The following is a 27,132-nucleotide window of genomic DNA, read 5'->3' on the forward strand; positions in this document are numbered from 1 at the left end:
CTCGGAAGTAGACAATACTTCCTCCTAACACTTCCGCATCTTACAGTGTTGCCAGATTGTGCATATGGCCGGACTAAGAGTTGTCAGGGGCGGTCGGTTTTATTGGCCACCTTAAGTGAATGACTCGGACTTACTCTGTGGCGGCCGGCCGGCGGTCAGTTTTATTGTCTAAGACTGTACATGCATCGGTCTGTTGGCCGTTTTTTCTCTGTGTCGAATAGTTTTTCCACAGAAACGTCACAAACTTTACGAATTCATATTTTCTGCATGGTCGTAACTGCACCAATGACCTAGACCAAGTTTGATTGTCAGTATAGATTCACCTTTTTGCATCTACGTGTTCACACTTCAACACCTAACGCGCTGCCCGTGAGAAAATAGGCATCACAGGCTTGCTCTTTCCCTACACACTTGGACGTCCTAACAAGTCTAAAAACATACGACTTGTAACAGCTATAAATATTAGTCCACAAATGATGTAAGTACTGACGTCATGTTGTTCAGTATGCCGTCGTCAGTCAACAACAGAAATATCAGCACTTTTACACATTGCACTTTGTATATAACTGCAAACAAATATTGTATACACAACGATTTCTGTTCTTGTTTATTCCGCATAGTCGGTTTTAGCAGGAAAATAGGTAGCTGTATTTATGGCTTATCGCCCTGTGATTGGTATACTACTGTGGTGGTTGAATCGTTCGAAACAAAAGTCTTAAGACTATGCGAAAGACTTTAGTCGAAGCTACTATCGTCACAGATCGAGAAGCTACAGAGGTCTCTCTCATATTCCCTGTCACACTGACCCCAACCGACTTACTCATTCATCTTAAGCGGCTGCAAATGCCAGTTAAGGTTTCGTCTGCAATAACGATAAACAATGTTCAAGGTCAGAGAGACTGGGAAGAGGAGATAGAGAGAGGCGGCGAGGGAATAGACATAGAGAGGGGGTGGAAGAGACGGCGAGAGTGAGGATAAGGAGGAGATAGACAGAGAAAGGGGGTAGGAGATGATGTACAGGAAGACAGTGGGGCGGGGGAGTGGAAGAAATGGACAAAGAGAGGGGGAGATTAGTACGTATATTCATTTCCTGAAAATATTTAGCAATTGCGAAGTCTTACATAAGATACCTTCCCCCATGAACCATGGACCTTGCCGTTGGTGGGGAGGCTTGCGTGCCTCAGCGATACAGATGGCCGTATTTCGTAAGTGCAACCACAACGGAGGGGTATCTGTTGAGAGGCCAGACAAACATGTGCTTCCTGAAGAGAGGCAGCAGCCTTTTCAGTAGTTGCAGGGGCAACAGTCTGGATGATTGACTGATCTGGCCTTGTAACATTAACCAAAACGGCCTTGCTGTGCTGGTACTGCGAACGGCTGAAAGCAAGGGGAAACTACAGCCGTAAATTTTCCCGAGGACATGCAGCTTTACTGTATGATTAAATGATGATGGCGTCCTCTTGGGTGAAATATTCCGGAGGTAAAATAGTCCCCCATTCGGATCTCCGGGCGGGGACTACTCAAGAGGACGTCGTTATCAGGAGAAAGAAAACTGGCATTCTACGGATCGGAGCGTGGAATGTCAGATCCCTTAATCGGGCAGGTAGGTTAGAAAATTTGAAGGGAAATGGATAGGTTAAAGTTAGATATAGTGGGAATTAGTGACGTTCGGTGGCAGGAGGAACAAGACTTTTGGTCAGGTGATTACAGTGTTATAAATACAAAATCAAATAGGGGTAATGCAGGAGTAGGTTTAATAATGAATAAAAAAAATAGGAGTGCGGGTTAGCTACTACAAACAGCGTAGTGAACGCATTATTGTGGCCAAGATAGACACAAAGCCCATGCCTACTACAGTAGTACAAGTTTATATGCCAACTAGCTCTGCAGATGATGAAGAAATTGATGAAATGTATGACGAGATAAAAGAAATTATTCAGGTAGTGAAGGGAGACGAAAATTTAATAGTCATGGGTGACTGGAATTCGTCAGTAGGAAAAGGGAGAGAAGGAAACATAGTAGGTGAATATGGATTGGGGGAAAGAAATGAAAGAGGAAGCCGCCTTGTAGAATTTTGCACAGAGCATGACTTAATCACAGCTAACACTTGGTTTAAGAATCATAAAAGAAGGTTGTATACCTGGAAGAATCCTGGAGATACTAAAAGGTATCAGATAGATTATATAATGGTAAGACAGAGATTTAGGAACCAGGTTTTAAATTGTAAGACATTTCCAGGGGCAGATGTGGATTCTGACTACAATCTATTGGTTATGAACTGCAGATTGAAACTGAAGAAACTGCAAAAAGGTGGGAATTTAAGGAGATGGGACCTGGATAAACTGAAAGAACCAGAGGTTGTAGAGAGTTTCAGGGAGAGCATAAGGGAACAATTGGCAGGAATGGGGGAAAGAAATACAGTAGAAGAAGAATGGGTAGCTCTGAGGGAGGAAGTAGTGAAGGCAGCAGACGATCAAGTAGGTAAAAAGACGAGGGCTAATAGAAATCCTTGGGTAACAGAAGAAATATTGAATTTAATTGATGAAAGGAGAAAATATAAAAATGCAGTAAATGAAGCAGGCAAAAAGGAATACAAACGTCTCAAAAATGACTAAGCAGGGATGGCTGGAGGACAAATGTAAGGATGTAGAGGCTTGTCTCACTAGGGGTAAGATAGATACTGCCTACAGGAAAACTAAAGAGACCTTTGGAGAGAAGAGAACCACTTGTATGAATATCAAGAGCTCAGATGGCAACCCAGTACTAAGCAAAGAATGGAAGGCAGAAAGGTGGAAGGAGTATATACAGGGTTTATACAAGGGCGATGTACTTGAGGACAATATTATGGAAATGGAAGAGAATGTAGATGAAGATGAAATGTGAGATAAGATACTGCGTGAAGATTTTGACAGAGCACTGAAAGACCTGAGTCGAAACAAGGCCCCGGGAGTAGACAACATTCCATTTGAACTACTGATGGCCTTGGGAGAGCCAGTCATGACAAAACTCTACCATCTGGTGAGCAAGATGTATGAGACAGGCGAAATACCCACAGACTTCAAGAAGAATATAATAATTCCAATCCCAAAGAAAGCAGGTGTTGACAGATGTGAAAATTACCGAACTATCAGTTTAATAAGTCACAGCTGCAAAATACTAACGCGAATTCTTTGCAGACGAATGGAAAAACTGGTAGAAGCGGACCTCGGGGAAGATCAGTTTGGATTCCGTAGAAATGTTGGAACGCGTGAGGCAATACTAACCTTACGACTTAGCTTAGAAGAAAGATTAAGAAAAGGCAAACCTACCTTTCTAGCATTTGTAGACTTAGAGAAAGCTTTTGACAACGTTAACTGGAATACTCTCTTCCAAATTCTGAAGGTGGCAGGGGTAAAAATACAGGGAGCGAAAGGCTATTTACAATTTGTACAGAAACCAGATGGCGGTTATAAGAGTCGAAGGGCATGAAAGGGAAGCAGTGGTTGGGAAAGGAGTGAGACAGGGTTATAGCCTCTCCCCGATGTTATTCAATCTGTATATTGAGCAAGCAGTAAAGGAAACAAAAGCAAAATTCGGAGTAGGTATTAAAATTCATGGAGAAGAAGTAAAAACTTTGAGGTTCGCCGATGACATTGTAATTCTGTCAGAGACAGCAAAGGACTTGGAAGAGCAGTTGAACGGAATGGACAGCGTCTTGAAAGGAGAATATAAGATGAACATCAACAAAAGCAAATCGAGGATAATGGAATGTAGTCAAATTAAATCGGGTGATGCGGAGGGAATTAGATTTGGAAATGAGACTCTTAAATTAGTAAAGGAGGTTTGCTATTTAGGGAGTAAAATAACTGATGATGGTCGAAGTAGAGAGGATATAAAATGTAGACTGGCAATGGCAAGGAAATCGTTTCTGAAGAAGAGAAATTTGTGAACATCGAGTATAGATTTAAGTATCAGGAAGTCGTTTCTGAAAGTATTTGTATGGAGTGTAGCCGTATATGGAAGTGAAACCTGGACGATAACCAGTTTGGACAAGAAGAGAATAGAAGCTTTCGAAATGTGGTGCTACAGAAGAATGCTGAAGATAAGGTGGGTAGATCACGTAACTAATGAGGAGGTATTGAATAGGATTGGGGAGAAGAGAAGTTTGTGGCACAACTTGACTAGAAGAAGGGTTCGGTTGGTAGGACATGTTTTGAGGCATCAAGGGATCACAAATTTAGCATTGGAGGGCAGCGTGGAGGGTAAAAATCTTAGAGGGAGACCAAGAGATCAATACACTAAGCAGATTCAGAAGGATGTAGGTTGCAGTAGGTACTGGGAGATGAAGAAACTTGCACAGGATAGAGTAGCATGGAGAGCTGCATCAAACCAGTCTCAGGACTGAAGACCACAACAACAACAACAACAACATAAGATACCCTTGGTAACAGAGTTCGATCACTAACCAGAGATCGTTTCGTAGAGGTTCATTGGAATTCACAAGACTCAATTTTTTATATGAATGTTGATCGAATCTTGAGATGACTAGTAAACTTTACCCTCTCGTCAGATATAAACTGCAGTTTGGTGTGGTTCCGGTAGGGGTCGCCCAGGAGACTCGCTCGCTCGGTCGTGTATCAACGACTGTACTCCGATTCGAGACGGCGACAGCACATCAGCGAAAGGTCTTTTTCGTTCTGCGCTTCAGCAGGTGCCATTCAATTACAACTGTGCGGTATGTTTTTCGTGTAGAGAACGCCACAGCAGCAAAAGGCGTTTTGCGTTCTCCGTTCCAACAGGTGAAATTAAATGAAAACTATAGGCCTGATTTTCGTGTAGAGCACGCCACTGCTCTCCCACAGCTCGTAGCATTTGACGACGGCACCAGCAGTTTCAAGAGACAATTACCTGGAAGAAAACAATCTATGGACACACAGTCAGCACAAGTTTAGAGAATATCGTTCTTGTGAAGAGCAACTAGCTCTTTATTCTCATAATGGAACGAGTGCTATCGGCAATGAAGCTCTAACTGATTCCATATTACCGGATACCCAAAAGGCTTTTGGTACCATTCTTAACAAGCGGCATCTAATCAATTTGCGTGCCTGTCTTCTCAGCTGTGTGACTGGATTCGTGATTTCGTGTCACAGTTCGTACTAATTGACAGGAAGTCATACAGTAAACGGAAGTGATATCTGGCATTCCCAAAGGAAGTGTTATAGGCTCTCTGCTGTTTCTAATCCACACAAACGATTTAGGAAACGAACTGATTTGCTATCTTAACATCGTTTGCGGATAAAGCTGTCGTTTATCGTTTCGTAAAGTCATCGAAGGATCAAAATGAATTGCAAAATACTTTAGACAGGATGTGCGACTCTAAATAATGAAAAATGTGAGGTCATCCCCATGAGTACTAAAAGGAATCCGCTAAATTTCGGTTACCAGTTAAATCACACAAATCTAAAGCCTGAGAATTCAACTACATACTTAGGAATTATAATTCCGAATAACTTAAATCGTAATGATCACATAAGTAATGTTGTGAGGAATGCAAACCAAAGATTGGCAGAACACTTTAGACGATGCAACAGATATGTTAATGAGCGCTATGCTTGTCCGTCCTCTTGTGGAGTATTACTGCGATATATGTCGATCTTGCCAAGTAGAATTGACAGAGGACATCAAAAAGTGAAGGAAGGGCAGCTCTTTTTGGGCTATCGCGAAATGAGCAAGAGAATATCGTAGACGTTTTTCGATGCCACGGAATCCTTTTATGAAATTTAAATCTGCAAGTCCCTCCACCGAATGCGAAAATATTTTGTTGACGTCCTCCTACGTACGGAGAAAAGATCAAAGAGAAATCAGAGCTCACACGGAAAGAATCATGTATTAGTTTTTCCGCGCGGAAAATACTAATACATGAATCTCTTCATGTGAGCTCTAGTTTCTCTTTGATCATTTCCCCGTAAGTAGTGGACGTCAACAAATTATGTTCCGGAGTGGAACGGTAGAGAAGTAATGTGAAGGTGGCTCGACGAAACCTCTGCCCTGCACTTAAGTGTGAATTTGAGAGTAGTAATGTAGGTGTAGATGTCATGTAGACATAGACACATTGTTTTTGTGCAAAGGAAAATCCACAGGTCGCCTCCATGTGCTCGTTAAAGACACAGAGAGCTTCAGAGTGTTTAAGTGAAAGGTAAAATATTTCCTTTCACTTTTTGTGTTCAATGATGACGATGAAGAATTCTGTTTAAGTGGAATACAACAGCCAGCAACATACCATAGCTGGACACGACAGAGGCTCTGCAAAGTTTCGTGTGTTGTTTTGAGCTTTCACCGCCACCCCACAAAAAAAGAGAGATTCTGAAAATTCTGACACTTAATTGTAAAAGTAAAAAAAAAAAACAAAAAAAAACAAGGCTATATGCGTGTTCATATGAAACATATACTCTTCTAAAATGAGATCCTCTTCAAAAGTCCAAACTTCGTAGGCCTATGAGTAAATTGAAATAAACTCCAAGTTTCTGTCTTCATTCACAAAGAAGAATTCACATTGTGAATCCGGGTGAAAATGTTTTGAAACTCCCTGTATTATGAGTACTTACTTCGGATCCTGCCTTCCGCTTAAAGAGCGACGATGCATGCTGTTAAAGAAGGCTAAACGACCTATGTTGCATAATGACCTCAATAGAACACAGCCCATGTGCGTAAAATTAATAATTCGTGTTTCAATGCTTCGATCTCCTATCTTTAGTCTTGCTGTTTATATGTTCGTCGTGTTATTTGAAAATCTACTGTGCAGTAAAGTGAGCAGATTAAATAGCGTATACACGAAGATATGAACACTAAATAAACTTTCAACTGCCAAGATCGCTAAAATCATTAATTAATATACATTACCGGTTTCGGGAATTCTCTGTTGCCATAGTCATACCTGCAAAAGATAGGACCAAAAATGCTTGGACAAAGCAGCTAACATAACAACACGAATAAATATATCCAAGGTTAGCACACATGGATAACGCCATACCTATGTTTACATCATTAGGTAATGTTCCTCTTCAGTGCAGTAAGTGGTGCTATGCAGTGTATATCCATGTTAGTAACGTGAGCTGTGCTAGAAGTCGGATGCCAGATTTAAAATAACGGCTACGTTATTGTGCCGATTGCAAGTGCTCTGCTTTACAACTGACAGCCCCCAGAGTAAACGTAAATATATCAGATGACGCAGTGGTATTATGAAACATAATGTATACATAAACTTTTTTACATCATTTTAGAAAAATTTTTATAAACATTTTCTTAAAACTCTTTACCAAATTTTCCTTTATACAAAGTCTCAAAGAATATGACAAACTACAACCATTTAAAAGCTCTCTGTATACATCTAATGGTATTATATGTAGGTTGATTTTTAATACATCTGGGAACAGCTTAATACCAACAGGCACTTACATGGTATTTCATAAGCGTACATTCAAAGATATATACCGAGAATGGAGATATTTAATGTTTGTGATTTTGTTATCAATTACGATGTTTATAAGAGCTTATCCACGACAACACGACACTCGAGGTCGAGGTGAAATCTCTCACCTGTGCAATCTGGTCACCATATATCTAGGTGAACAGTCTTCCAATGTTTAATATAAACAATCTACAGTTCTTATATCGTGTGGGATTGCAGTCGCTCTTATACTGGTCTAGCATTACTCGTCCACTGATACATATGCCTATGCTAGAACAAATATGTTCACGTGTTATTTCCTCAGATGATTAATGTTAAACATACCATCATGTACAATATACGGTCAGCGTCAGATCATCGCAATTTAAAAAAGAGAAAAAAAACATTTTTGCAACAGATCCTTAAGACAAATTTTCATATATAATTATATTATATTCGAATTTTTATCTGAAAACCTCTTCCTAAAATATTTAAAAAAATTTTAAAGACTTCTCAGTATCATATTACGTCAATTCTTAATAACAAATTACGTAAGAGAATCTTGAAACTTTTTTAAAATTCTGTTTGATTTCGAGTATTTATGAATGTAATAAAATTAACTCACATATGGCATTAAAAGACGTAGTACGTCCTCAAGCATCAAAGACTATCCAGCAGTCGTCAAACATGCTGATGGAGGAACGGAAAGCCCTAAGATAACCCTAAGATAAGCACTTACCAACCATGTGGTCAACATGGAAGCACTTTTCAGATCATTCATTAGTGCGTGGTAAGGTCACATGCCCTGTTATGGACCATATCCCGTCCTTTGTACTGTCCAAGGGATCATCATAAATCGCGGTGACTTAGTGTAATTATAGTCTCATTCAGAGTGTCATTTCTTTTGTTTCATTGCGTATATCTCAGTTACTACACAGTAGTAGTTGTTTCTATGTGTGATCCAAGTTTCATCAATCTATGTTAAGTGGTAATGACACATCATCCGAAAGTTACTTACATTCACCCTGGAATTTTTCAAACCAGGGTAATTGATGACTTTTGCTGTTTGGACAGCTAAATAATTCATGTTGATAGCAGATTTAAAATGTGGAACTCCACAAGAAGGCTGAAAAGTACATACATAGGTCGGATTACTAATGGGGTACTGAACTAAATCAGGGAAGAAAGAAATCTGTGGTAGAACTGGACTAAGAAAAAACAAAGAGTCAGTTGGTAAGACACATACCGAGACATCAAGGAACCGTCAACTTGATCATGGGTGGAAATAGGGGAAGGGGGGGGGGAATTGTTAGGGGAGACCAAGGGCTGTTTACAAAGTAACAGGTTCTTGTGGATGTAGGTTTTGATAATTACGCAAAGATAAAGAAGCCGAAAACAGGGTGAGTAGCTTGGAGAGGTGCGACAAAGCAATCTTTGGTATGAAGACTATAACAGTAATATTTAGCGTATTCTGTTCCCTGCCAAAGTAGTAACACATGTAAGAGGAACAGTGATTATATTTCCCAGCTACATATCATACAAAGTAAGGAGTATAAATTCGGGTTAGAATTTACATTTCATTAGATTCCAACGAAAAGCGATCACCAGTTTGCACTTTGTATTTATGTGAGCGTACAACCTAGCTTTCGACATACCCAAATGGATGTCAGAACGATCTGCTTCACTAGTAGTGACCGACAGATTGCTCCACACGGGCTTGTGGGCATTTAATAAAAGGTGTTGTGCAGCGGATAACTAATAGGACAGGAGTAGCTCTAACAGACATGAGACATGGTGTTGTAAATCACAAAATACAACAGACAGGGTGATCGTCTATGAAATGCTCATTAATCCATGTTTCCTACAAAGTTCTCTGCTAATATATACAAATAACAGCTTACTAAATGATCTGTTCTATCACAAGAAAAGCACAGAATAAGAAAATTAATAATTATTGACATGAAAAACGACTCATCTAGAACTTGAATGTTTCGCCAAAGATTGGATTGTTTAGATGAGTAAAATAAAACCGTAATCCACAAATTTGTAAAGGAAAGACAAATCTGTAGTGGATACACAGTGACTACCTCAATCTGTAGAATGAAGGCTTTCACGACCGGGTGACATGGCTGTTGATACACTTTCCGGGATGTGAGGTCGTGGTCCAAGAACTTTTCTGCTCCTTACGTTTCGTCCAGGACTGCGCTGGACTTCCTCAGAGGCGCTGCTCCGCTGAGTCTTGCCGACTGACTGGTCGGGTGTCTGAGAGCGACTTATATATTGTGAGAAAGGGGGGCGTGGTTCAGGTGACACGTGATGAGCAGTGACAATCCATAGCAAAGATAAGGTTGACTATTGTCAAAGATAAAAATTGTTAGCAATTTTGTAGAGCCACTGACCATACATCGCTAAGTTTCATAGCCTCCTCTTTCCTATTAAAATTATCATGATGTTTATAAATTTCAATAGCTTCTCTATAAAGCCGTGGATAGTAATTTAACGTTGTAGATAAAACTTCGGTATCCGAAAACTTCACTTGGTGGTTGCCTGGTTGAAGAGCATGTTCCGCTACAGCTGATTTTTCTATTTTTCCAAGTCGACAAAGACTTTTATGCTCTTTCAGTCGCGTGTTTACGCTTATTTTGGTAGTACCAATATAAACTTTACCACAGGTACATGGAATTTTATACACACCACATGTCGACAGGGGAGGGCGTTTATCCTTCACAGATCGTAGTACTTGACTTATTTTCTTTGTTGGTTTAAAGACAGAGACTCTTGTGACATTATCCTGACTGCCTTGTCCGAGAATTACTTCGAGCAGATAGTTAGAGAACCAACTCGTGAAGCTAACGTTTTAGACCTCATAGCAACAAATAGACCGGAACTTTTCGACTCCGTGAATGTAGAAGAGGGTATCAGTGATCATAAGTCAGTGGTTGCATCAATGACTACAAGTGTAATAAGAAATGCCAAGAAAGGAAGGAAAATATATTTGCTTCACAAGAGTGATAGGGCACAAATCGCAGAATATCTGAGTGACCACCATCAAACGTTCATTTCTGAGGAAGAGGATGTGGAACAAAAATGGAAAAAATTCAGAAACATCGTCCAGTACGCCTTAGATAAGTTCGTACCGACTAAGGTCCAAAGCGAGGGGAAAGATCCACCGTGGTATAACAATCATGTACGAAAGGTACTACGGAAACAAAGAAAGCTTCACCATAGGTTTAAGAGTAGTCGAATCATAGCTGATAAGGAAAAGCTGAACGAAGCGAAAAAGAGCGTAAAGAGAGCAATGAGAGAAGCATTCAACGAATTCGAACATAAAACATTGGCAAACAATCTAAACAAGAACCCTAAAAAGTTTTGGTCATATGTAAAATCGGTAAGCGGATCTAAATCCCCTATTCAGTCACTCGTTGACCACGATGGCACCGAAACAGAGGACGACCGAAGAAAGGCAGAAATACTGAATTCAGTGTTCCGAAACTGTTTCACTGCGGAAAATCGTAACACGGTCCCTGACTTCAGCCGTCGCACGGACGCCAAAATGGAAAATATTGAAATAAACGATATCGGAATTGAAAAACAACTGCTATCACTTAGTAGCGGAAAAGCATCCGGACCAGACGAGATACCCTTAAGATTCTACAGTGATTATGCTAAAGAACTTGCCCCCTTTCTATCAGCAATTTATCGTAGATCGCTGGAAGAACGTAAAGTACCTAGCGACTGGAAGAAAGCGCAGGTCGTTCCCATTTTCAAGAGGGGTCATAAATCAGATGCGAATAATTATAGGCCTATTTCGCTTACGTCAATCTGTTGTAGAATAATGGAACATGTTTTGTGTTCTCGTATTATGACGTTCTTAGATAATACAAATCTCCTTCATCATAACCAACATGGATTCCGCAAACAGAGATCATGTGAAACTCAGCTCGCCCTATTTGCCCAAGAAATTCACAGTGCCGTAGACACTGGCGAGCAGATTGATGCCGTATTCCTGGACTTCAGGAAGGCATTTGATACGGTTCCGCACTTACGTTTAGTGAAAAAAATACGAGCTTACGGAATATCGGACCAGGTTTGTGATTGGATTCAGGATTTCCTAGAAGAAAGAACACAACATGTCATTCTTAACGGTTCAAAATCTGCAGATGTAGAGGTAATTTCGGGAGTACCGCAGGGAAGCGTGATAGGACCTTTATTGTTTACAATTTACATAAATGACTTAGTTGACAACATCGGTAGCTCCGTGAGGCTATTTGCAGATGACACGGTTGTCTACAAGAAAGTAACAACATCAGAAGACTCGTACGTACTCCAGGAGGACCTGCAGAGGATTAATGCATGGTGCGACAGCTGGCAGCTTTCCCTAAACGTAGATAAATGTAATATAATGCGCATACATAGGGGCAGAAATCCATTCCAGTACGATTATGCCATAGGTGGTAAATCATTGGAAGCGGTAACGACCGTAAAATACTTAGGAGTTACTATCCGGAGCGATCTGAAGTGGAATGATCACATAAAACAAATAGTGGGAAAAGCAGGCGCCAGGTTGAGATTCATAGGAAGAATTCTAAGAAAATGTGACTCATCGACGAAAGAAGTAGCTTACAAAACACTTGTTCGTCCGATTCTTGAGTATTGCTCATCAGTATGGGACCCTTACCAGGTTGGATTAATAGAAGAGATAGACATGATCCAGCGAAAAGCAGCGCGATTCGTCATGGGGACATTTAGTCAGCGCGAGAGCGTTACGGAGATGCTGAACAAGCTCCAGTGGCGGACACTTCAAGAAAGGCGTTACGCAATACGGAGAGGTTTATTATCGAAATTACGAGAGAGCACATTCCGGGAAGAGATGGGCAACATATTACTACCGCCCACATATATCTCGCGTAATGATCACAACGAAAAGATCCGAGAAATTAGAGCAAATACGGAGACTTACAAGCAGTCGTTCTTCCCACGCACAATTCGTGAATGGAACAGGGAAGGGGGGATCAGATAGTGGTACAATAAGTACCCTCCGCCACACACCGTAAGGTGGCTCGCGGAGTATAGATGTAGATGTAGATGTAGATGTATGTCATGTTTACGTAAAATCTTACCGATCCGATCTGTTACTTTTTTAATAAAAGGGAGAACTACTGTATTTTTCTGTCGTTGTGGTTCATTCTTATCTTTTGGTCTTCTATTCCTTGGACGCAAAATTCTATTTATCTCTTTTCTTGAGTAGCCGTTTTTTTTTCAAAAGCCTGCTTCAGATGTTTCACTTCAGCATCCAAATGTTCAGGTGTACATATCCGTTCCGCTCGATCGGTAAGACTTTTTATGACACCTGTTTTTTGTTGTGGATGATGATTAGAATTTTTATGTAAATATCTGTCCGTATCTGTTGCCTTCCGAAAGACTTTATATTCCAAGCTTCTGTCGGACCGTCTCATAACTAAGACATCCAAGAAAGATATTCTGTTATCCTTTTCTATTTTCATGGTAAACTGTATTTTTGGGTGAATTTTATTTAGATAATCAAAGAAATAGTCCAAGGCCTTTCTGCCATGGGACCAAACCACAAATGTGTCATCTACATATCGATACCAACGAGATGGTTTGTTATTAGCTTTGTCTAGGGCTGATTGTTCAAATTTTTCCATGTAAAGATTGGCAATCGCAGGGCCTAATGGATTACCCATTGCTACTCCATCAAGTTGTTCATAAAATTCATTATCCCACTGGAACTGACTTGATGTAAGACAATGTCTGAAAAGAACAGTCAAATCTTCTGGAAAAATATCCGCTATGAAAATCATAACTTCGTTAACAGGAATCATTGTGAATAAGGACACAATGTCAAAACTTACAAGAATATCTTCAGGGGCCAGAGTTAGTCCCTCTAGTTTTTCAATAAAATGACGCGAGTCTTTTATATATGAGTCAGTTTTTCCAATAAATGGTTGTAAACAAGTTGTTAAATATCTTGCTATTTCATAAGTGGGAGAATTGATGGCACTGACTATGGGTCTTAAAGGAAAATCTATTTTATGAATTTTAGGTACACCATACAATCGAGGACACATAGCTTCACTTTTCAACAAAGTTCTTTTATCTTCTTTTCGGATAGAGGTAGATGACTTAATCAAATTATTTGTTTTCCTAAGTACACTGGCTGTAGGATCCCTCGCAAGTTTTTTTTTATACTGCCCTGACGTTAAAAGGTTCAAAATTTTTCTTCGGTAATCTTCTGTATTCGTAACAACAGTAGCGTTCCCTTTATCTGCAGGAAGAACCACTATTTCTTCATCTGCATTCAAATCCATAAGAGCCTTCCTCTCACCTTTTGTTAAATTACTTTCTAGAGGTCTGCTGTGGCTTAAAACTCTAGTGGTTTCAATTCGAATTGCATTCGCGGTTGCCTTAGGGATATTTCGTATCCCGACAGAACCACAACGACAGAAAAATACAGTAGTTCTCCCTATTATTAAAAAAGTAACAGATCGGATCAGTAAGATTTTACGAAAACATGACATAAAACCTGTTTTTAAACCAACAAAGAAAATAAGTCAAGTACTACGATCTGTCGACATGTGGTGTGTATAAAATTCCATGTACCTGTGGTAAAGTTTATACTGGTACTACCAAAATAAGCGTAAACACGCGACTGAAAGAGCATAAAAGTCTTTGTCGACTTGGAAAAATAGAAAAATCAGCTGTAGCGGAACATGCTCTTCAACCAGGCAACCACCAAGTGAAGTTTTCGGATACCGAAGTTTTATCTACAACGTTAAATTACTATCCACGGCTTTATAGAGAAGCTATTGAAATTTATAAACATCATGATAATTTTAATAGGAAAGAGGAGGCTATGAAACTTAGCGATGTATGGTCAGTGGCTCTACAAAATTGCTAACAATTTTTATCTTTGACAATAGTCAACCTTATCTTTGCTATGGATTGTCACTGCTCATCACGTGTCACCTGAACCACGCCCCCCTTTCTCACAATATATAAGTCGCTCTCAGACACCCGACCAGTCAGTCGGCAAGACTCAGCGGAGCAGCGCCTCTGAGGAAGTCCAGCGCAGTCCAGGACGAAACGTAAGGAGCAGAAAAGTTCTTGGACCACGACCTCACATCCCGGAAAGTATATCAACAGCCTACCTCAATCTGCCAGGAGAGTGGAAAACTACACACGAAAACTGCATTACTGATCAAGCCATGAATGAGCCTTCAGCCACTCAGGAAAAACATTAAATGCATGGAATGTATTTGATTATAACAGCACTCTTAAAAACGTGTGGTTATTGTCGTACCTTGCTCTCCCAAGCTGCAGCTTCTCACCATATCCTGTAGTCAGTTGTGTGGGAAGTAGCGACCACTGTGATCTGGTACACACTGCAAAAGATCAGCTCTGCATTGGATCTCCAAACGAAGTGTAAGCTATGTTTTCTCCTTCAGCCAATAAGTCGCCTCCAGCTCCACATTTCTCAGAAACTGGCATCCTGACTTAGGTTCTCTTCTATTTTTTTAACATTAACCAATGATTAGTTCTCTTAAAACCTTCTAGAGCAGAGTTTGTTCACACCCTGTGACGTGGCGCCGGAATATTCGGCCCTTCCCTTCACAAAGAGAAAGAATTCCTGTCCACAATGCAGCTCCGTCACTTTATAACACTCCCCTGCAAGTCTGCGCCAAGTATAACGCTATGCTCAAATGGTTCAAATGGTTCAAATGGCTCTGAGCACTATGGGACTTAACATCTATGGTCATCAGTCCCCTAGATCTTAGAACTACTTAAACCTAACTAACCTAACTACAGCACACAACACCCAGCCATCACGAGGCAGAGAAAATCCCTGACCCCGCCGGGAATCGAACCCGGGAACCCGGGCGTGGGAAGCGAGAACGCTACCGCACGACCACGAGATGCGGGCAACGCTATGCTCACAGACTAGTGTTACCCTCTGGGAGGATTTTTGTGTTTGACAGTGTGTTTGCCCATAATGGACCGAGGGTATCAAACAGTAATTTTGTAGTTATGGGAATTAATAGAAAAACGAAACAGACTTTCTTTTGAGATAATGAAAGTAGTAAAGTTCATACGAATGAAACAATAAACGGTCACCAGTCTAATTAGGCATATTAAATTGAAACATTATACTGAAGGAAATTGAATGATTGGCTAAAGTGACTTTCATTGATACTCCTTTTGAATAGCGCACTGGATACACACGACTACGTGGCAAATTACGTTATGGATAGCAGTAGTTACCATTTACACAAATCAGTAATCGTCGGAAGATAAATGGTACTTCACTCATAATAATAATAGTTACTATTTCAATCATTAATCAATTCAGCACTGAGATGTTACTATACGACACACTGGACTAAAGTTGGGCATGAAAAGAGTTCTGACTAGACTAACAAATACATACCACAAATGAAATTAAATAATACTACACATACACTTTTTATACTCTCATTTTTAGAAATGTCACAGATTTCTTTTAGTAGCAACGAAAATCCCAATTATCTTCCTTAGAATATAAGAATATGGTGGGGACCCATAAACTGTTACTGTCTCTTCAGGCAAACGCTGTGACTATTCCAGAACCAAAGTGAAATTCACTAATATTGATTCCTAACCCCACTTGGAATAGTTTATATTTTTATCCATTAAAGCAAAATACTCAAACACAAAGCTCTATTAACCTCAGACAATAGTTCATGGCAACAATCAATAGAAATTTACATTCCTTATAAGTTCAATTTATATACCTTTTTCACCACGTGTGAAGCAGATATTTTAGATAGCAACATTTACAGACTCTGGCACTGAACTTTAGCACATTTAATACGGAAACAAGTCACTGTTTAGTTAGAAACAGGTCACTTGGTTTCTGAACATTTAGGATGGGATGCTGCATTGGTTCATTATTAGGATAACTTTAAGGTTCAAACACAGGTTTATAACACTTGAAATTATTATTGAAAAACGCTCACACAAATACACTGGTCCATGCTATAATACGTATCTGTGTTCCTGAAGTTGGCGGAGCAGTGGGGAAATAGTGGTGGCAAGCAACGTGGTGGCTAACTGGTCTCACACTCTTGATGTTGAATGCTCTTTACAATTTCTTTTGGCGACGGATTTTTCTCGTTTTAGAGCCATTCCATAATACCAAGCGCACCAGACAACAGCCCAATCCACATGTGAGGCAATTTTCCATATAAATCGACTTCCAAATGCCTCCCTTGGCACCCTCGATGTTTACCGTACAATGACTAGCCACTGACTGCCTAGCGTTCCCACCAAGTAGCCGTCCAGATCGACCGCCAAAACCACATTTTACCGTGCGCCAAGCCACTTCCGTAGCGGAGGGGGTTCCCTACAGCTTGTATACTAGGGTTGGATCTTTAATAGTGGCAACTATTTATTTATAGCTCGTAAAAAGTAGATATGTGTTTCACAGTTTTACTGACCTTCCAGTAGTTACCAGCATTGGGTATAACCCGTTGCCAGCGATGTGGAAGTCGTTGGATACTCTCAGCATTGCCAGTTGTGTTGACAGTTGGTTCGACGCGGTCTATTGCCCGACGAGTTTGTAGCAGTTCTAAAGCGAATCCCGTGAAGTGTTTCCTTTGGTTTAGAAATCGAGTTGAACTCACGAGGGCTTAAGTCAGGGGAGTGCAGTAGGTGGTATAGCACTTAGCAGTCCTATCAGTCAAACAAATCAGTAACAGCTTGCACTGTACATTCTTGAGCATTGTACTGCAAAATGATGGTCAGGTCCTCCAGAAAGTGTCATCACTTCTGTTTCTATGCTGTTCATTTTTGGAACACAACTTACGACCAGCTTAGAGATAGAAGTGATGACACTTTCTGGAGGACCTGACCATCATTTTGCAGGACAATACTCAAGCATGTACAGTGCAAGCTGTTACTGATTTGTTTGACTTATAGGACTGCTAAGTGCTCTACCACCTACTGCACTCCCCTAACTTAAGCCCTCGTGAGTTCAACTCGATTTCTAAACTGAAGGAAACACTTCACGGCATTCGCTTCAGAACTGCTGCAAATTCGTCAGGCAATAGACCGCGCCGCTCCAACTGTCAACACAATTGGCACTGCTAAGAGTATCCTATGACTTCCACATCGCTGGTAGCGGATTATACACAATCCTGGTGACTGCTTTTAAAGTCAGTAAAACTTTGAAGCACGTATCTATTTTGTACGAGCTGTAAATAAATAGTTGCCACAATTAAAGTTCCAACCATCGTACTTTACAATACAAGTTGCCTAAGCATGAACCAGCTTCCAATGTATAAATTTTCTTTTGTGAACAGACATATGTTATGAAATTTCATTACTTTTAAACATTCTTTAGCTTTTACAATACATACATAAGAAACTTTAAATTTTCTTTCACAAATCGATGACCTTAAATAGTAAAGATTAACCACTTCATAACCACATACACATAGTTACCTAGCATAACCTACTTACAATCGATATTGGTGTTACAATGTCTCAGGAACACTGAGAGCTTTGCCCATTACTGACTTCCTCTTGTAAAGTGTTTTTGGAAGTCGACTTGTTGGCACAAAACAAAGTTGCCTGGAGACGTGTTTCGCTGGACAGCACTGCTTGTAAAAAGTAAGACTCCGCACAAGCACCATTGTTTGTCATGCTATGTCATATGACTTCTGTGAATGTAGGCCAGGACCACAAGTTATGCTGGACGCACTATAAGAAGAAGTGCAGGAACGCGACTCTCAGATGTCTGTACTAAACAATGCCCAGACCTCTGTCCGGTAGAGCCCACACAGAACACATGGCCTGTGGAAGTGCAGACGTGTGGGGAAAGCGGTAGTGGTGGGGGCTACAGGCAGGTCCTGTCGGCGAAATTCCGAGTGCTGGAGGTGAAGTGCCATTCTAAACTGAAACCTACACTCACACTTTTTTGTGAATATTAAGCAGGGCCCCTTCACGCCCACCCTTGCGTGGTGACCGTTCAAAACTAAATGTCACCTCTGCTTTGGTTAGTATCTAAAGCGAATTCCGCTGAAAATGCAGGGATTTATTTCGCCTGGCTTGTTAACCATTTGTAACTTTCAGAGAAGTGTTATGAGTGGGGAATTTTGACTAAAACCTACAGATTTCTCTTGTTTCCATATTAAAATTAGCTTCTTTTGCTAAAACACAGTGGAATTTACACAGTTTCACTTCACCAACATCTTGTGTGGACGCAATTGCGAGAGTTCTGAAACAGTGGTTTATCAAATTTATTAAATGAGGAAGTGAGGAGAAGTAAGGTCAGTATTTTTTGAAAAAGCACGTCACCGGTAACAAATAAACGTGTAAAGTCTGCACTTATGTTGTTCTAAAACCCATAGCATTTCTCGTTTCACCAGCTATTGATGGCCCTTAAAAATTACATTCTTTCATCAAAATAGTCTGTACTTAGTGGAATAACATGGTAGATATTGAAATTTTGCATAGTAGCCAACGGAAAAATACTCTCCTCTTTGCATGCTATAATTTGCCAGAATCTAATTTCTACATTTCAAACCGTTTATGAAATATGGGGAATGTTGTGAATATTACGCTGTGACTTTATCGCTGGCGCGGCGCGATAGCAAATGAGAGTGCTTCGTCATATCAACTTCTTAGAAACTGGTTAGGGATAGAAACCTCCTCCCAAGACTAAAGAAAAATTCAGTATACTGTCTAAATTTCGTACGCAACAACGTTTTATGTAATATGCAACAAGTGTAAAATCATAGCAGCGCCTGTTTTTCATAGCAAATGTTTCCGAATTTTGCGGAGTGTCCTATATCCACATACATGTCACAGTAACTATGACCATTAAAGAAATGATGGGCACCTCATAACGAGCGTGACGTATAAAGCTAAAATGAATAAAGCAAAAATGAATTTTTTACCAAATAGTTTCCGTAAAATCGCTTGAGAAAAATTACAGGGTGTTTGCGTCAATTCTTTTCTCGCCGACTGGCTGAAAGGAGGAGACAGTGTCGACCTCTCCTTCCGAACAAACGGATGAACTCGCATCCGCCACCGCATCGTGCGTGAACTCTACATGTGGTACCTGCCCTAGGCGATCAACTTGCCTGATCCCGTCACACTCTCCTCTGAAAGGCTAGCCGCAGTCCCAGGAGGTTGCGCTAAATGCAAACTCATTGTCCTGTTGCGTCTCTGTGCTCAACCTGGCCCATCTATGACACAGTTAAACTGCAGACTGTATTACATGTGGAGACTATATTACATGAGGAGGAATCAGTATCCAAGTAGAATGCGTAATGCTGGCAATCACTGATGTTACTAACAGCAAGTGTTAACTATTTTTCAATTAATGGGAATAGAAATCAGATAGTAATGACACTAAATCAGTTACGGACGACACATGAGACATGCCAGTCAGCCAGTGGACTCATGTGTATCAGTATTCCCGGCAGCAAAGTTCTCTGTATTAACACTGGTACAATGGACTATCATACTGGAGTACCATCATTGAAATGTGCTTCCCACTATCTTGATTCACGGGTTCTCCGGTTTTTGTTTTCAAATAACAGAAATGCCAGGTTCAACTCTTCAATCAGACCATGGATTGTTCATGTCCAAATTAATTCATTGTATCTGATGGGCTCAATTTCGACAGGACGTTCGACTCTTAAATCTATTATCTTATCCCCTGACAGCTGTTGTAGACACGAAAGTATATATGAAGAACACAGAAAATTAAATTTACAATTCATTTCTTATCCATCGACTGGATTTGATAGCAAATCTATAACCTTATGTAATATATGATCCACTTCTTAAATTTGTTTGAGGAAATCCCATCTATGCCATCTAATTTCTTCTTTCAGTACTACTAACGAGCTTCTTACCAACTTTTTCCTTCTTACAGCTCTACAAGTGTACGCTCTGATAGTTGTCGAGTCCCTCCGAAGGAAGTTCTTGCTGGAGTCACCGCCTCCGAGTCTGGACGTCGCTTACAAACGGCTGGAGCGAGACTAGAGCGTCCTCTCCAGAGTGTCATCAGTTACGAGGAAAGACATCATAATTGGACAATGGATCATTACTTTCAGAAAGTGAAAATAGCTTCTGCCAACGTTTGTGTGTGTGTGTGTGTGTGTGTGTGTGTTTGTGTGTGTGTGGTTCTTGCAGTTACAGCATCAAGTTATCAAGCTAATGTGTACAGATATCCATACAAATTCATCTAACATGAATCTCACTAACCAATAGTCCCACATACTTCGTTTATTTCTGTAAAGACCAATATAAATTAAATATCAAGGTTGCAGATATTTTTTAATGCACTGGGCGGTAGGTTAACACGTTACTTACTCGCATTGACGGAGTCTCTTCTATATTCGTAATTTTCTGGCAATATGTGTTTCGTAAAACTGCCTCAGAAATACGAAAGTGCTTGTGACGGCAATTTACACAATAGTTATGACGCCATGGTTCTGTTGTATTTGTTGATACAATAATTTATCGAAAAATTTAGCAAATTCAACTTTACTTGATACACCGAAAACTGTCAATGACACTTCTCTGCATTATTGCCTCTGAATATGTGTAAACACCTATAAAACCGGCGGCTAAACGCTTTCTTCTGAGAGAAGAGTTTGGTATCAAACAGTCGGTCCTTATGTTAGAGATAATAGTCAAAGATACATCTGTGACTCTATGACATATGTTCAAGGCACCTCAACTGCCATTTGGTCCCAAACCACATAAACAAATTTTTAGAATTTAAATTAGTCGGTTATCGTATAAGCTTTCCGTGTACGGCGATGTACTTTCACTACAGAGGAAACACTTCCTGTCTATCGACGATCCTGCAGACAAATGTCTCGATGTTCCTTTACACATCTGTATTTGTAGGGGGGATCTCTTTCTCATAATTTTTTTAAAATGGTTTCGTTCGCTATCGACTGTGATAGATAACTCATCCGACTTGTACAAATGTGGTACGTCACCAAGGCTGACATGAGCCATAGGGGTTCACATCATTTACATTGTTTTTATTATTGACTACTGCTGTGTATTCAGCACCTATAACGTCTTGAAAATGACCTAAAATCGAAATTGCAGTAGTCGATATCGTAATAAATAGCACAGTTAAGGGTGAATACAGTCATTTAAAAATTTCTTCTTTATGTTAATGCCATTAAAATTAATCAAACTACCTAGAATTAACATTTTTTTCAACAGACGAATGAATACGTTTACAAATCAAACAAGTAACAGTCAATAATTTGGTGAATGGCAATGATGTAACAAGTTTTGGAAATGTTAACCATAATGTTTCCTTTGCCTTTCAAGATTCGGATATTTATGCAAAAGGTATGTCTGCAAAGGGGTACATTCGTTGTGTTATTACTAAAGGGAGGTAACAGAGACAGTTTCGTATGATTTTGGTACTCGGAAAGTGGGTTTCAAATGGTGTCAATTTTGTTTTATAGCGAGGCGTGAATAACACGATAACAAATATAGTAAGAGCAACGGTTGCTAGTTTTATTGATTTCTACATAAAAATAAATGATCACATGAAAGAAAAATTAAAGAACTGTAATTAAAATAATAAAGTTCATCTCTTCATGCGTTACAAGAAAGCCCGTTTTAAATAAGCTTCAACTGAAAATGATTTGAAGACGAAATATGTCTTTATACTGCATCGTGAACAATGACTGAAAATCTTCATGGACGTAGAGAAATCATCAAATAAAATGTTATTTGCGGCAATATTTTGAGATGTGAGGTTTGTCTTACAAGAATCTGGAGAAATGCAATAGGCTTGGTTTGTGAACCACAGCTACTGTTTTCAGGAAGCGATATTTGCAGATTTGTCGCCTGTTTGATTTTATATATTGAGTAACCACAACGTTTTGAATATTGTTTGATTTTATATATACTGAGTAACCGCAACATTTTGAATATGCATCTGAACACTTTTTGTACCTACATTTTGAAAAAAAATGTAAATAAACAGTAACAAAAGAAACCAATACTGATAAAAAATTGCCTGTTCATTGAATTGAACACACATTTGTTTCAGCAGCTATACCTATCATTGTTGCAGTTGTGCAGATGTGCATAAAGTTTGGAAGTAAATTTAGAAATGTGTTTTAAGGGTTTGCAGGTTATGTCAGCAGTACTGCAAATATAAATAAGATTGTTAAGCAGGTTGAGTTGGACAAATGTTGAACGAAATTCAATGATAGATCTGATTAAAATAAACTAGAACGTGAGAAATTTACCATTGCGGTGGTTAATGGCTAGAGGACCACCGAAAAATTGAAGAAAAAATGGGAACTCTTTTATTACCTGATGTTGTAGTTATTTGTAACAATGAATGCTCACTTAAGAATTTCAATAAACGTTGGGCGTTAGTGAGTGAATACTGCTACCAAGTTCCACTGTCTACATAAAGACCTAAAAAAAAAAAAAAGTTGCGACATGAAATGGCACAAGGTTTCACAAGGCACCCTCATTTGTCTTGCGGAACTTTCAATTTGTGCATATATATTCCGTGCAAATCAGCTGAAATATTAATTAATTAAAAGTATGCGTTGTTAAAAAAATATTGAAAATAAACTATGAATGCAAGTTCTTTCCTGCCTTTGGCATCCCAAAAGTTTAAAAATGAATTCGTCCGGTCAGCTCTACTGTACATTATATCGTAATAACGTAATACATACTGAGACTCAAGATTAGCACTGTGTAGCTGTCTCCACGCTGCTGTAGCAAACCGAGTATTCTCGGGCGCCACCAAGACGCGTTATATGGCCTACCATAACCGTGCCTTAATTTTGGCTGATCAGTTACGCAGCGGTAACACATAAGATTGCGATGAGCGTCGAACCAGTGTTCTGGGGGAGTCCTGAATATAGCGTTTCTCCGTGCAACATTCAGGCATTAACAAGTCCTGGTTCCTCTACTAATTTAGTATCAGGTTGAAGCTCATCTATGTGGTCACTAATTTTGTTCTGACAAGTAAACGAAGACATGGAACAAATTTCTTCGACAGAGTCACCAAGAACGAGAACAAGATAAACGTAACGATATAAACGCTAATTAAATCGGATCACTGGTTTTCGTCAGTGCTTTTTTGTAGTTGAAATGGGGTCCACAACAAAAACAAATTTTTTGAACTAAAGCAATCTGCCACACGTGCTGCCATTGACTGGACAGGAATCCTCGTCATTCATAAATATATTCTCGTAATGTGCATATCGGACTCCCTGGATGGTAAGGCTGTTTATTTCTAGCTTTGTATACATTTTTCTCCGTTTCTGGTGGCTCCATGGTCACATGATATTCTAAGTAATTTCGGATATTCATATCTTGTATAAAGTATTTATTCTGTAATAAAGTGAAATCATTTTTTTTAGTTTCATTTGATCCATTTCGTGTTTAGTTTTTCCGGTGTAATGTGCGAAGGACATAGACTATTATTGTTCCTAGCAGTTTCCGTATTATATCCAAAGTTCCCACGAAACAGTTGCTCTTTTATTTTCGTCAAACTTTCATATAAAACTTCTCTATTCTAATTTTAGAGCAATTTGATGCCTTTTATCAGCTTCAGTACCGTAACTCTTTGCAGAGTTCTTCCGCCTGCTCGTCAGAAAGTGAACATGTTGCCGTATAGATGCGAATGATTTCTATGTAATATTTAGACAAGTGTCACTATTCTACCTAGGTCGCATTCAGTATTTGTAATTTTGGTTTTAATTTGCTGGTGTACTACGAAGCCGAGATCTGAATTTCGCATCTGCAGTTAAATGTATATTCCGATTTCATTCCTATTCAGTCTGCATTTTTCACCTCACTTCTCATAATGATGATGGTGGTGTGTTCTGTCTATTAGGCAGGCTTATCGCTGCAAGTTCGCCATTCTACAGTCCTCCCAGTTTCCCACTGTTCATTTCCTAGCTGCATAGGATGTGTTTATCTTGATGTTGTTGACTAGTTGACGTGTTCTACTTCCCTTTGTCTTCATCTCAGTCACCATTCCATTGCGTCTTCTCATTCACCGCCCTAGCAAATTTTTTTGCTTCCTCTCAGTATTTTCGAGTATTTTTCTTTTGGTATTCATCATGAGGAACACAGCCACGTTCTGTATTCAATCTTCCCACTTCACACCTTCCATTCTTCTCCAAATCCACATAACAAAAGCCTCTAAGCATCTCTCCTCTCTTCGCCATTGTGTACAGGTTTTGGCGGTCTAACAGGGCAATACTCTATCCAAAACCGATGAACGTTTCCCTAATTTTTCACTTACTGGAACACAGAAAATACTCCCCCTTTTGTAAAATTTTTCTTTTGCAGTATGTAGTCTTGCTTTTATTTCTTTACATGTTACATTACAGGTTGTCTTGCATCCTAGACACCTGAAATTATTAACTTCTTCCACCAACTCATCACAAAATTTCAGTTTACTTTCCTTGATTATTTTGTGAAAGGCATTGTCTTATACCTCTTCAAATTTATCTTCATCCCACATTTTTCTTAGCTGGTGTTCACATATACTTTTAATTGCATTTTCTCTTAGTAATACCATGGCATCATTAATTCTTCCTCCTACTGTCACACCACTGTTTTGTGGGAAGCAATTCATAAATAAATCATCGACATAAATATTAAACAGAGTGGATGAAGGACAACAGCCTTGTCTACCCCTCTCTCAGTTTTAATTCGTTCTGCCATCTCAACTCCCTTCCTACTTCTACTTTTAGTATATATATATAAATTGCTCATTATCCAATTCATATTACAAGCTTAATCGAAGTAAAAAAAAAACTGCTTCCCTCCCTTTTCTTAGCTGTCTTTCTCCAATTGTTCGTAAGAATGAGATTACAGTTACATCTCCTGTACCTTTTCAACATGTGAAACCGATCCGTTCTTCAACCAGTTGCCTCTCAACTTTAGATGCTCGGTCAGGGATTTGAACCGTTGTCCTTCCAAATACGAATCCAATGTACTAACAACTACGCCACCTCGCTCGGTTTTTGATCAACGACATTGCGCCCATTCGAAATCCCATCTCCCATCAGCTTCTTCCACAGTGACTGGAAATCCTTGGTCCCCTTGGAGTAATTGTTTCTCGTCCTTCATATCCAAAGCATCTGGACAACATCTCTCTCGTGTAATTAAATGGCTCTGAGCACTATGGGACTTAACTTCGGAGGTCATCAGTACCCTAGAACTTAGAACTACTTAAACCTAACTAACCTAAGGACATCACACACATCCATACCCGAGGCAGGATTAGAACCTGCGACCGCAGCAGTCCCGCGGTTCCGGACTGAAGCGCCTAGAACCACACAGCCACCACGGCCGGCTCATGTAATTATTTCAAGTACCTTTTCCACCTATTCGTTACTATTTGTTTTCTGCATTTTCATTATCTTCCCTATCTTTCATCATCTATTTATTGTTTCCGCCTCTCTTTTCGAAGTATAAGTTATTTACTTCCTGGTACACGAAATCTAACTGTTATTCGTTTTTTAGTTCCTCCATTTCTGTTATATAATTATATTTATTAACAGCGTCGGATTGTTTTAGAGTTCGTTGTAACTCCACAAACCGGAAAATATTTCGTTTCATAGCAGTGGTTATAAAATAAATCGTAGTAATACTATCTTCCTGTCATTTATAAAGCACTTTTCTCATTAACTACAGGTTCTTGTAAGATTCGATGTAGAGTACAGGGAATTGTTCCAAAATTAATTAAATTTTCTCCTTGTAGTTTTTTTTAAGTTACTGAATCTGAGATAAATTTCATTCAGTGACGTTGACATTGAATTACTATCCTTGAATGTTATTTGCTATTAACTATACATCTTTTCTCACATTGATGATTTTTTAGATAATTTAAAGCTTTGTATGCAAATCGGTACATTCATTTGAAACAAAAAAAGAAAACACTTAGTTCTGTAATATTTCCTTTGCAATATATCGTCTAATATCTCGATTTATTGAATGACAAGTACACCCACTGATTATTTTCAGAGCGAACGATACAGTTAATATCTTCCTTATACGGCATTAACAGACTACGTCCGCCATCACTCAGACATCAATGCTAATTGCTCATTTACATCATATTATTACAAAACTCAGTTAAAATGTTTCTTTTATGTCATTTATTTAATTACTACGATGAAGCGCAATGAGGCTCTTGACAATTCGGCATCAATGTTTTCGCGGTCAGCTGCCCGTCGAAAAGAAAATTCCGCGACTGGAAATCCGGAACATGGCGTCAGCAGAGAAGTGCGATGCCGCGTTGTCATAGTTCCCTAAACGCCACAGGAAACACAAAGGAAAGAAAACTGCGTGAGCACATCGAAAGAAAGTAAATGTAGTTACTCTGAAATATAAATCTATAAATGTTTACCTGGCGTCTCGCAGAAGGGAAATGCATCACTGTTACCGCAAAAAAGGCTTTCGCTGTAGCGTGTTGTAATGTTACTGATGACGTGCATCTATAGCGGGGTTACCAAACACGGGTTGCCGAAATCCCTTCATCAAAGTAGACGAAGTCAATATTCCAAAATTCGAATCAAGAACAACTGCCAACAAATACATATACTCTGTATTGCAAAGCGGTTCAAGTTGCTTAATAAAGGCAAGTCCTCCGGTCGAGGTTATACATCAATTAG

The 27,132-nt window shown here is 39.5% G+C and overlaps 1 protein-coding gene across 1 annotated transcript in view; it reads left to right on the forward strand.

Annotated features, from left to right (window-relative positions):
- Window positions 1-22,472, forward strand: part of LOC126260085 (uncharacterized) — a 158,996-nt gene extending 136,524 nt beyond the window's left edge. Inside the window, exon 6 of the mRNA XM_049957297.1 lies at window positions 20,370-22,472. Coding sequence (XP_049813254.1) covers window positions 20,370-20,479 — 110 coding nt within the window. The 3' untranslated portion in view covers window positions 20,480-22,472. The remainder of the gene's footprint in view (window positions 1-20,369) is intronic.
- The last annotated feature ends 4,660 nt before the right edge of the window (window positions 22,473-27,132 follow it).

Source organism: Schistocerca nitens, chromosome 5 (assembly GCF_023898315.1).
Source record: "Schistocerca nitens isolate TAMUIC-IGC-003100 chromosome 5, iqSchNite1.1, whole genome shotgun sequence".
NCBI lineage: Eukaryota > Metazoa > Arthropoda > Insecta > Orthoptera > Acrididae > Schistocerca > Schistocerca nitens.